Raw genomic sequence first — 12,612 nt, forward strand, 5'->3', positions numbered from 1 at the left:
CTGGAGCTCAGAGCTCGGCGAAACCCCACGAGTTGGGGCCTGCACCTACTCCGCCTAGAACACTGCATCACGTAGTTTCATTTACTTAGGGAATTTAGCCATCGAACGACGTCATAGATCACATCCAGCATCATCCTGGTATCAGAGCATCATCTCGGTACCCATCGAATGACGTCCCCGATGACATCCAGCATAATTCTCTCTCCGGATCATTCTTCCCTCTCTAGGATACTCTCTCTCTAGTGCTCCCTCCCGCTCATTCTCTTTCTCGCTCTTATTTCTCTCTTACTCTCTATTTTTTTATCTTCTTTCTCTCTCACTAGTTCTCTCTCTCTCATCCATCTCTGATCTCAATCTTTTGTGCGATGTGCGATGTGATTTTCCCCACAAATTTGCACCAGCCATCTAACAGGGATTTCATGCAATCTAAAAAAACTGCACACTAGCGAAAAATTCGTACCGGACTGCACAACCAACCCTAATTTCAGATGACCAATTTTTATAGACATCTACACCGTATATATTTTATTTTCTACATATGGCAGTATCTGTAGGGATAAGTAAGTCCATATAACTAAATGAACATACATCTATCACGAGTGAACTCGTATTTTATCAAATACTAATATACATGATCATTTACATATTTATATCTATATATTCCCATACTTCAATCTCTATATCTAGTTATATATGATAGTATCTACGTTTGCAGTTTCTATTTATATCTATATCTATATACATATATATATACTAATATCAAGCTGACGTAGGACGACAAAGGGAAAGGGCGACTAAGGTGACGGACGGGTTGACGATGGGAATAGGGTTTATAAGGAGGGATAAAATAATCCGTAGAATTCCACACGGTCGGATTCGGACTTTAAAACCGATGAAAAATCTGGTGGTGCAGCTCTGACCCTTATCGAGGGCGGGAGTGCTGTCTTCCCCCACCGCGACGATGCCTAAGCACCGAAATCAATACGTCGGATTCGCGTCGCGAGGAAACACTCGAGAAAGAGGTAGAAGAAGCAGAAAATCCAAACCAATTCAGATTCCGACGGCGGTGGAAACTTCCCGAGAAAACACTGGACGGAGAACACTTCGACACCAGAGAGTTCAGGCGTACCTCTGCACCGTAGTGCGTGAAGAGGGAGCGGGAAATTCTGATCGTGATGCGATTGGACGAATCCAAGCGTTGGAGGCCCACTGGACGAAGGGGTCTGGAAGTATCTGGGCGTTGCGTGGCCCTGGCCAAGAACGAGTGGCCTAGCTCTGCTCCGGGACGGTCCGATGACGGCAAAAGTGGGCAGCCAACAGAGGCAGCCAAAGGGCAACTGTGGGCGCTCTTGGACGGCCTGACGAAGCGGCCCTGGACGGCCAGTGAGGGCGAGTCCAAGGGGCGGCCAAGGAGCGCCTTCGGGCGTTCTTGGGCGGCTTTGGCAAGGGTTGCCAAAAGCGGCCTGGGCAGCCTTGTTGGGGCGGCCTTTGGCATCCTAGGGCGGCCTTGACAGGGGCAGTTCTGGGCTGGCCTGGGGCTGCCCCGTTGGGCGTTCTTGGCAGGGCTGCCTGAGGGCATTCTGGGGGCATCTTTGGGCGGCCCTTGGCGGGGCTGCCTTGTTGGGTTCTAGGGGCCTTGACTTGGATGAATAAATCTAAAACGATGCGCAGCAGAAGTCTTTTGTGAATCGAACGGCATCAACAAAAACATTGAAACGAGGTACCTTTGCACGAATCTCATTCGTGATTTCTTCGATCCTGGAGAGAGAGGAGTCGAGCTGCTCAAGTGTGCAGCCTCTAGACGTATCCACGCGGTCCTCGGCGCATCGGATCTCCTCCTTCTCGTTGACGAGGCCCGTTCTTTCTCCGTCGACATCGTTACGTCGTCCCGATCACATCAGGGATGGAGAGGGGGTGTGGGGAGAGTGGAGAAGAAGGGGAAAGGCCCCTGAACAATTCTGGCCTGGGTGAATTTCATTCAGGGCCTTCCCCTATTTATACTAAGTGGGTATTTTTCATAAAAACCCCCAAAACTTAAGTATATCTTCTAACGTCCAAAAGACCATTTGCGTGTGACCCGCTAGGCCCATGTATCAGTCTAGTTAACGACTCCAATGGCCCAATAACCTTTATTGGCCTTCCAAATTAAATAACTATATCATCATATAGATTAATTAACGTCGGATCGATTTAACCCAGTCGATAGGTCGAGACTCCAACACGTTGGGTGCCAAGCTACACCTCGTGTCCTAGAAGATACAAAGGAGTGTGTATCAACTCACTCATGGAACCTGTTCATCATCAGTTATCGTGTACGTATAATCCCTCATCCACTTGATGCTCCTTGGACGACTTAGGGTATGGTTAACTGTCAAACCCTAATCGGTCATCCGAGTTAGTACTGATGTATTCGGAAATCATCGGAGAACTCTTCTCCGATATTTCACTGCCTTGGCCAAGGACTTCATCGCATCATCTTCCTTGAGCTGTCACCTCTTATAACGTGGGTGGACGATCCCATCTTGACCACTCAATCGCCTTCGTGTACTTCTTGATGCACCCGAACTAAGACCGTTTAGAATCCCATGATTAGAGACTCGTTGGCCATAGCCAAAGTGCAACCGTCCGTCCACAAGACGCCTTTGGTGTCTCAGGTCTAAGGACCACTTACACAACCGTGACGTGAATCAACCTGATTGACAGTTCGGTATAATACCATTCAGGGATTCATACGGATCAATTCAGTGAACTCTTTTACTAAAGAGCACCCACTATCTATCCTTAGTGTCGCCACACTAATGGCTACGGGACCGGCCATACTCATCATATGAGTGAGGCTAGATAGTGCTATTCTATCCGGATACTTCGATGTCCTTCTCGTGTATCCTTTGAATAGGAATGTTTAGAATACATGCTTAAAGACAAGTGATCTCAGTATTATGATCTCATCATAATTCACTAAGTCCGATCATGTATTCATGGACTTCATTATACGCATCACACGTGCACTATAATGAATATGTTCTATTAATGAATATGGAACGAGATGTGGAATGTGTGACTGGCTTGTCGGCCACATATATTTCCATCATGCATGAGGGCGGCCTGGGGCGTCCTTGGACGGCCCTGGGCGGGGCTGCTTGGGCGACCTGGGGACGTCCTGGGGCAGCCTTGGAGGGGCTGCCTGAGGGCGGCCTGGGGGCGTCCTTGGGCGCCCCTTGGCGGGGCTGCCTGAGGGCAGCCTGGGGCATCCTTGGGTGGCCTTAGGCGGGGCTGCCTGGGGCGTCCTGGGGCGTCCTTGGGCGGCCTAGGCGGGGCTGCCTAAGGCGGCCTGGGGGTTCTTGGCGGCCTGGCGGCTGCGAGGGCGTCTGGGCGTCCTTGGGTGGCCCTTGGCGGGACTGCCTGAGGGCGGCCTGGGGGCGTCCTTGGGCGGCCCTTGGCGGGGCTGCCGGAGGGCGGCCTGGGGCGTCCTTGGGCGGCCCTGGGCGGGGCTGCCTGGGGCGACCTGGGGACGTCCTGGGCCAGCCTTAGAGGGGCTGCCTGAGGGCGGCCTGGAGGCATCCTTGGGTGGCCTTGTTGGGGCTGCCTGAGGGCGCCCTTGGGCAGCCTTGGCGGGGCTGCCTGAGGGCGGCCTGGGGCGTCCTTGGGCGGCCTTGGCGAGGCTGCCTAGGGCGACCTGGGGACGTCCTTGGGCGGCCGGTAGCGGTTGTGGCAGTCACGCGAGAGAGAGAAGGAAGGTGGGAGAGGGAGAGGGAGGAGAGAAGAAGATGGAGGGGAAGAAGTGGAGGCCGGCGACACGACGGTGGTGGCGGCGGAGGTGGCAGCGGCAGCGACGACGGCTAGGGTTGGAGAAGGATAGGGGAGGCTGGGCAATCCTCCAAGAAGAGTTAAACAAAAAACTCGATTCTTGAATTATGATTGCCTAAGAGTTTCTTGAAAACAATGGCCTTTATATAGGCCTTGGAGGAAAGAGAAATTGACGAGAAAGTAAAGACGTGCGCCGTCTCACGCCAAAGGGCAGTTGTGGATCTGCCTTTGGCGTCGTGTCATGACGCACGTAGAGACGTGCACAGGTGGAGACGTGCTAGTTGGCGGTTGTGGCGTGTCGGCTTTAGTGTTGACTCCGGTTGACCGTGGCGAGTTGACTTCGGTTGACTTAGGTCGAACATGGTCCAAAGCATGCGTGTTGACTCCGGTTGACCGTGGTGACACGTTCGTTGAAGATATGTTGGCGTCCTCGCCATCACAAGCACTATTTATTGGTATATCCAGTTTTAAATATTAACAAATATTTATATGTCTATGTATATATCTATCTATGTATCAATTTCTATAGCTATATTTATGCCTATCTCTGGATTGGTATGCTACATTTATGTGTGTATTTTCCCTATAAGGACACTTCTACTGATAATATTACTTTGAAAGTTTGAGAGGTATAAATGGTGGCAACCTTCTACTAAACGTCTTTGGAATACACAGACAAATGAGAATCATATTTATATTTCAACACATTTTGATGTTATGTTGCGATTGGAAAGTAAGTTAAAAAATGCTTCATAACTATGAGAATTACAAAAATCCTTCTATTGTAGAAAACAAATCGGATGGACCCATTCTTTTTGTGCTGATATGTCCCTAGTAAGTCCATGAAGGTATGACACGGTTCAGAGGTTGTGACCCGTGGATGTTATGGCTTCTCTTATTTTTGCTCACTTGTGTTGTGTGTACAATCTAACATGCTTAGCTTTTGATATAGCTTCTTGCAGTGAAAAAATATTTGATTATCAATTCAAACTAAGTGGAAGCAATGAGTATCCATGAAAAAATACAATATAGACATTTAATGGAAACCTTATTCTACTTGAGAATGATCTCGCGCCGCATGTCGATAATCTGAGTTCACTCCATGGGATGTCTTCTTCCACAATGAGACTGAATATTCAGTTGATCTTTGTTGAATGCATTGAATATTATTTCAGCATGCTTTGTCAGCTTGTAACACTTTCAATTAAACTCAGTTCTGCTTCCATCCAACATCAAACATAAAAAATTCAAAGGAATTTATTGGAAAAGGTGAAGGCTGGCTAAATTAGCAATGATTGAGAGCAATTAAACTAAAATTTTGATAAATCAGAAACACATGACACTTTGTTAAAATGAGCATGGAGATTCAAAATCTAAAACCTAGAAACACAAGATGATTTTTTTTCTCAAACGTCATGTATGTCATTGGCATGTAAGTTGGACATTTTTGACCATCCTTTCAGTACCTAATGTTGAACATAAGAAGATAACAAGAAATGGTTTTGCAAGTTGACTTCTCATCGTGATGGGTCACAACCATATAAATGGACCATATCTTACCCTAACATCCAAATTGCATCTCAAATAATGAAATAATTTTTTCACACAATCGTTTAATAATGTACCCCATATCTTATCAATGCAGGTAAAGTGTTTTCAGAATAAAAGCCTTGTCGTCCTAAAAAAAATGATGGCCTCCGTGTTATTTTTTTTTGAAATAACTTGTTGCATGGGATTGGTGATGATGTTAATGGTATTCTCATTAATCTGTATAAAGGATTAAATGAAGACATGAAGAAAAACCCTATGACGTTTTTTCTGTTTATTTATTTATTTAAAAATTCACTCACAACCAAACAAACACATTGTACATACCTCTATGTGGTTTGGCGTACAGTTTTTTTGTGGCGTGTGTGATTTGCAGTTCAGAAAATTGCACTGCAGGGAACACCATGCTAAAATTTCCAGGACTGCTCAAATTTAACATGTCTACTGAAGTGGCCTTGTGATACATGAAATAATTGAATTTGGTAGGAGTAATATCCTCATTACTTTAACATCAATGTACACCGGTGAAGCCGTTAGGCAAAACAAAGCTACACCATTCATCTTTCCTGGCCTCATGCATCTTATGTAATCGCCTTATTTACATCACCAAAATCAGCAAGCCTCGATATAAAACTATGATACCAACTTAATGCGATCTGAATCCTAGTACTTCAACGATGGAGGACCAGACATTAGGTTTGTAGCAATGCACAATGGCTCAGAGTTTACTTGAAAGTTTTCGATATTTTTGTGTAAATATAATGGTAGGCTCTATGGCATCTCCTTCATTGAGATGTGAATGGAACTAGTATATAATAATAAAAATAACTGAATGAACTTCTAGATCTACAGTCATTTTTTGTGACAAGGCATCATATCTATCCCACGGTTTACTTCTTCTGACCAGCTAGATACGTTTTAACTATGAGCATATGTGGAGAATTTTATGACATCACGTGTAGCAAGATGGGCATGTTTGACTTATATTCTATAACTTTGGGGGGAATGTTAGACTGGCCCATTTGGCCCATTATCTCTTGATTTTCAAAGAGATTTATAGATAGACAAAGAATAGTAGGCCTATCAATAAAAGTATTTAGTATCTAGATGGATTAAAACCTTTTAATTTTCTCAAAAAGCTCATAGAAGTTTCAAAATAATAGACCATTGTGGTCTACCTTGGTTCACATTCACAAATTTAAGCATAAAAAAGCAATGACCATTGTTTAACGACACCTCAAGATGTTCTCAATCTTACTAGCATAAATGCCACTCAATGGATTCACTCAGCTGGTGGACTATATCTCTCCCACTCTATTTTACCTGCTGGAGAGGCGCCAACATGTCTCTCCCACTTCGGTAGAGATGGTTAATGAACTTGGCTTTATGTGCTAGCTTGGATTACCATGGGGGCCACTAGCTAAATGAGGTACTCCATTCTAAATTGATAAATCACGAGCTCTGGTAGCTCCAGAGATATTTTATTTTTTTATACCTGAAATTGAAAATAAATCATTTCATACACTCTTTATCTATTCTTCCTTTAAAATATTATAATTTTATTATACTCGAGAGGATCCTTCAAATAATAAATATTATGTTCATTAATCCTCATTCAAGTCATTCCTCACTGGATGCCTTAAGTGTATGCATAATGAAGGAATAATGAGTGAGGAATTCCATGTATTAACCTCACAGAAATATCCGTGTTATGAATAAAGCCATTATTCCCGAGTAAAAATGAAAACATAATTTTCATTCATCCAATATATATATTAAAATTCATGGGAAATTGGGGGGACAAAAAATTCTCAATTTCATGAATATCATGAAAAAATGGATGCATTAAATGAAGTTTGTCAATTACACATGGTCTTTTTTATTCCTATTTATGAACTTTCCATGAACTTTCAAGTTGACTTTTCAGGATGATCGGATGCAGTTCTGTTACAAGCCTTTGCTTATCTTGGCCTCCAAATTTTAATAAAGAACTACAAAGTATAATTAAATGATCACAAAAATGTGATCATCAACAAATACGCAACTCAAAAAATAATTAAAAATTCACTTCCAACAGTCTGGAGTTGGTAACGAAGCTGATGATGCTTTCTCGTATGTGCTTTAGATATTTCCCAAACATGAGAAATGAACTCACCATTGACCAAAAAATCATATGGTTGTAATGCATTTTTCAAAATGTGAAAATGAATAAATAAATTGAATACTAAAATATACCATTTGCTTTATGGTTGATTGTCCAGGCCCTTTGTCCTATGTTGGTCAAAAGTGATGTTGTATAGTCTTCTTGGATAAAGGTTTTACTTTGAGATGTAGCCTTTGGTGAAACCAACTCACCGTAGCCAATCGATATATTATTTCTTCCTCTCATTTTCGTCACTTAGATCCTTTTTCACTTGTATCGACTTGAAATTTGAATGTAAAAGTACATATATTTGCATTGTTGAATATTGACTCGAGAATTGAATGCACTAACACCATATATTTGCACTGTGTAATATTTGGAACGAGCACCAAAAGGGGAAAATACCAAAGAAAAAACATTGAAATAAGAGCCTAGAACTAAAAGCAAGATATCATGTGTATTAGTGTCATGCTCCTAAGTATGCTCTGACATCAAAGTTCACTACACCAAAATCAACATTTAGGCATGGAGAATTATGATCTCTCCTAAATGAATTTATGTGAGAATCTTTTGTGAAGTAATTACACGAACTCTGCATAGAAGTTACCAAATTAGTCAATTTCATTAACATTCAGAACCCCGGTCGCAGCCCAAGACCTCAATGTGTAGAGAACCTTGATACTGTTAGTATTAAGTCTCACTCTTTTGCAAGTGTCAGTAACAAAATCCCCCCAGAATAGCCACTCCCTTGGTGTGCTTATCACTGACATCAAGATGAACTCGTGTGCAATTATGGATAAAGAGAATGAAACATAAGAAAAGAGATAGACGTGGCAAAGAGATGGAGAGATCTAGAAGGATAGACACACACACACAATACGTATGAATAAATATACATATGAGAATATACTGATTTAGACATACTTTCAAATTGAGATCGAGACAGAGATTCAGATGGGCAGTGATAGAGAATAGGAGAGATACTGAATGATAAATACATACATAGATAAATAGATTTATAGATATATAGATAGACTTGAGAAATTTTAGATAAATATAAGGATTGAGATACACGTTCAAATTGATATAGAGATAGAAATTCAGCTTGGTAGAGATAGAGAATAGGAGAGATACTGATAGACATATAGAATAAATAATACCTGTAGAGAGAGAGACAGATATATATTTGACATATGAATAAGGGAAATTTTGAAAACTTACATAGTTCAATATACTTTCAATTTGAGATAGAGCAAGATATTCAAATAGGCAGTGATAAATAATACCAGAGATAATGCCAGACATCTAGAATGATAGAATAGATAGATATTATGTCGATTAATGAAGGGAAATTTAGAGAAATATCTGTATTTACATAAACTTAGAGATAAAGACATAGATAGAGGTTAAGATAGGTAATGATAGATACATACATAGATCTAGATGATAGATACATATATTGAGAGATGGATACGAGATATACTAGTAAAGGGAAATTTAGAGAAATATAATGATTTAAATATGCTTTGTATTTGATATAGAAGTAGAAATAGAAATTCAGATAGGTAGAGATAGGGAACAGGAGGGACACTGATAGACATCTTGAATGATAAATGCTAATTTGACATAAGAAGGAAGAGAATTATATATATTTATATATTGATTTACTTTCAAATTTAGATAGAGAAAGATATTCATATGTCAAGAGAATAGAGAAGAGGAGAGATACTGACACAGAACTACAATGATAGATACTGACACAGAACTGCAATGATAGATACTTATAAGGATAAAATAAAGATAAAATAGATATAGAGATAGAGATAGAAATTTAGACATTGATCGAGATCTAGAATGATGCATACATGTATAGAGAGAGACGGACAGGTAGAAAATTGAGCTATTATTAACATAGTTAAATTTAGAGAAATACAGTCATATACATTAACTTTAAAATAGAGATAGAGATAGAAATTCAAACAAGTATAGACAGAGATAGAAATTCAGACATTGATAGAGATCTAGAATGACAGATACAAAGATGTAGAGACATACATATAGATATTTAGAGAAATACAGCCATATACACAAACTTTCAAATAGAAAGAGTCAGAGAAAATCAAACAAGTAGAGATAGAGATAAAAAAAATACAGCCTTGTGGTCTAGCTAGACCAACGTGGAGGAATTCAAGCAGGAGAAAAAGCGGTGACCAGACCGCAGAAGGTGACCGGACCTCTTGATTGCTTCTTCCCCAAGTAAGCGTAACCGTCACTCAACGGAAGCTATCAGGATGCTGGCGGCGACCGTCTCTCCCACTCTTCTACCAGCCACGGCGGCGGCGCCCCGACTCGCCGCCCTCCGCCGCCTCTCCAAACTCAAGTACGGAATCTCCGATCGATCTCTGAATTCCTCTTCTTCGCGTTCTCTCGCGACGATGAACTGGCTCGGGAAGATCGGCTTCGGAGCGGGCAATCGAACGGTGTCGGAATCGGACCCCCTCGCTCAGAGCCCCGACGACGACGTGCCCATCGCCGGGAAGCAGTTTGCGCAATTTGGGGCGGGCTGCTTTTGGGGCGTGGAGCTCGCGTTTCAGAGGGTCACCGGCGTCGCGGTTACGGAGGCGGGCTACACGCAGGGCAACACCCATCAACCCACTTACGAGGATATTTGCTCGGGGACGACCAATCACTCCGAGGTCGTTCGGGTCCAGTACGATCCCTCGGAATGTAGCTATGACACGCTTCTGGATGTTTTTTGGTCAAGGCATGATCCCACGACGCTTAATCGCCAGGTTTGGTTGATTCCCAGTTTTTTTTTTGTTTATTGATGTTGCACGGCGGGGAAATTATACCCGTTTGTTGAATTTTTAGTTTGGTAGAAAGTCCGAGTTTTGTGGAGGGATTATTGAGTGTTGCCAGGGGTTAAGCCGGTTCTCAAGCTGGTTTGATTAAGATTTACGTGCGGTTGAGCGGTTGATTCCCTTTTTTTTGTTTGTTGGATTTAAGTGATGTTGCCCGGTGTGGAAATTATACCCGTTTCTTGGATTTTTAGTTTGGTAGAAAGTCCGAGTTTTGTGGAGTGATTATTGGGTGTTGCCTGAGGTTAAGCCGGTTCTCAAGCTGGTTTAATTAATTGCATTGGTTTGATTAAGATTTACATGTGGTTCTGGATTTTATGGATTTTCTATATACTTTCTGGTGGATTGAATAGGACATTTTTGTTGCGTTTGAAATTGAACTCCGTGTTTCTGAAGGTTAAGCAATTGAGGGGAATAGACCCGTTACTTGAAGTTGAAGTTTAGTAGAGAGCTTATTTGAACTTGCATTAGAGTCAGCCGACTAAGATGCGATTTTCGATTGCTTTTTCATAGAGATTTTATCCAAGAAACTGGACGAACAGAGAAGGGGGTTTAATCGATATTTCACTTGTAGAATTAATAGGGGTACAGAAGCATAGACGGACCCAAGAAAATGCAGAAAATAATTGGTCATCGAAAATTAAATTATGGGGTTTGCATGGTTGATTCAGATTTGCATGTATCGGGTACAATATATATCAGTAGTTAAACACTTAATTTCTGTGCCACTAGGTTTTTATTTAGAGTTGGACGATCGATTTCTACCATTTCAAATTTCTGAGCCCGTGAGCTTGATAAATCATATGATTTTTTGGGAAATGAAGCTTCCCAATAATGAAAGAGGAACAAGGTTCTCATCGACTGGTTCATTTGAGGAACTACATCGCATGAAACCTTACTGAGATTAGGAGGAACAAATATTATTATCAGCCACTTGTGACGTCTTGTGTGGTGATTCATCTAGATTTTGATATTTATGGACGGGAACTACATCGCATGAAACCTTACTAAGATTAGGATGAACAAATTTTATCATCAGCCACTTTTGGCATCTGTTGTGCTGATGGAAAGATGACGAAAATTCTTTTATCAATGTTTCGACTGGCTAAATATTTCTGCATTATGCCTCGTCAATACGAAAATTTCGGCACGCTTTTGTTATTTTATAATTTCAAATCTCCAGTATAGATAATGAGTCTCTCTCTCTCTCTCTCTCTGCAGAAACTACATTGAATTTACTGTGGTCTCTTGCATTACTATCTCTCCCTTTGTTTTTCTTTTTTCTCAAATGTGGATGGACTGCAGGGCAATGATGTGGGCTCTCAGTACCGATCAGGGATATACTTCTACACGCCGGAGCAGGAGGCGGCGGCACTAGCATCGTTGGAGCGCCAGCAGAAGCAGCTAAACAGGAAGATCGTGACAGAGATCCTCCCAGCAAAGAAATTCTACCGAGCAGAGGAGTACCACCAGCAGTACCTAGCAAAAGGCGGTCGCTTCGGCTTTCGCCAGTCTACTGAAAAGGGCTGCAACGACCCCATTCGCTGTTATGGTTAGCCAGCCCCTCCACAGCAGGTAAACATTCTCCTGAAAATGAGTATTTTGTACCAAGACTCTCTGTCTTGTGTTGCATATATTTCTGCCTCCACTGAGTGGTGATCTAATTGGCCTGTATTTTGTTGTTTTCTTTCTCTTGGAAAAAGATGAAGGCCCTGCCTCTTTTGAACTGGGTCTTTCGTGAATTTGATCCTACAGTTTTTTTTTTGCATAAGCGTTTATTACCACTTGGGTTTATAAAACATTGAAAATCCTCCAATTAGTGTGGTTAACTTGTTACGTATGAACTCACTGTGTATGGGATGTTATTTTACAATCACTAATGCATCGGATTCCATCGATACTTGAGAAGTAAATGAGTTGGGCCCCTTTAGCTCTGGCCTCCTTTTGTTTGTTATGATTCTGTCAAAAAAAGTGACAAGCCATGGTGGAGAGCCCTTTTAGAAAAGTGATTTACAAATTGTTCCAGAAAGAATTTACAGTTTTCTATATGGTATAGTAAAATATAAGTTCAACTTGACTATCACAATTTGTGATTACATGACACATTAAAAATTATAAGCGAGTCAACCTTCACTTTATGATTGTGCTTCTCATCTCATAAACAGATAGTGGGTTCAATCTATGAAAAAGGTGCTGCGCTTTGGTGCATGGGACTTAAAATGTAAGACTGTGAACCGTATACTATGTGCAGGAAAA

The 12,612-nt window shown here is 41.8% G+C and overlaps 1 protein-coding gene across 1 annotated transcript; it reads left to right on the forward strand.

Annotated features, from left to right (window-relative positions):
* The first annotated feature begins 9,761 nt into the window (after nucleotides 1–9,761).
* Nucleotides 9,762–12,120, forward strand: LOC144708425 (peptide methionine sulfoxide reductase A1-like). The gene is made up of 2 exons (XM_078581738.1): nucleotides 9,762–10,290; nucleotides 11,662–12,120. Exons 1-2 carry the CDS (start codon nucleotides 9,790–9,792, stop codon nucleotides 11,911–11,913), a joined length of 753 nt encoding a protein of 250 aa, XP_078437864.1. The 5' UTR covers nucleotides 9,762–9,789; the 3' UTR covers nucleotides 11,914–12,120.
* Nucleotides 12,121–12,612: the final 492 nt, after the last annotated feature.

This window comes from Wolffia australiana, chromosome 10, assembly GCF_029677425.1.
Source record: "Wolffia australiana isolate 7733 chromosome 10, ASM2967742v1".
NCBI lineage: Eukaryota > Viridiplantae > Streptophyta > Magnoliopsida > Alismatales > Araceae > Wolffia > Wolffia australiana.

Coding starts and splice junctions, on each gene's coding strand:
- LOC144708425 (XM_078581738.1), top strand. CDS start 9,790: ATGCTGGCGGCGACCGTCTCTCCCACTCTTCTACCAGCCACGGCGGCG. Junction 10,291..11,661: donor CCACGACGCTTAATCGCCAG/GTTTGGTTGATT, acceptor GATGGACTGCAG/GGCAATGATGTGGGCTCTCA.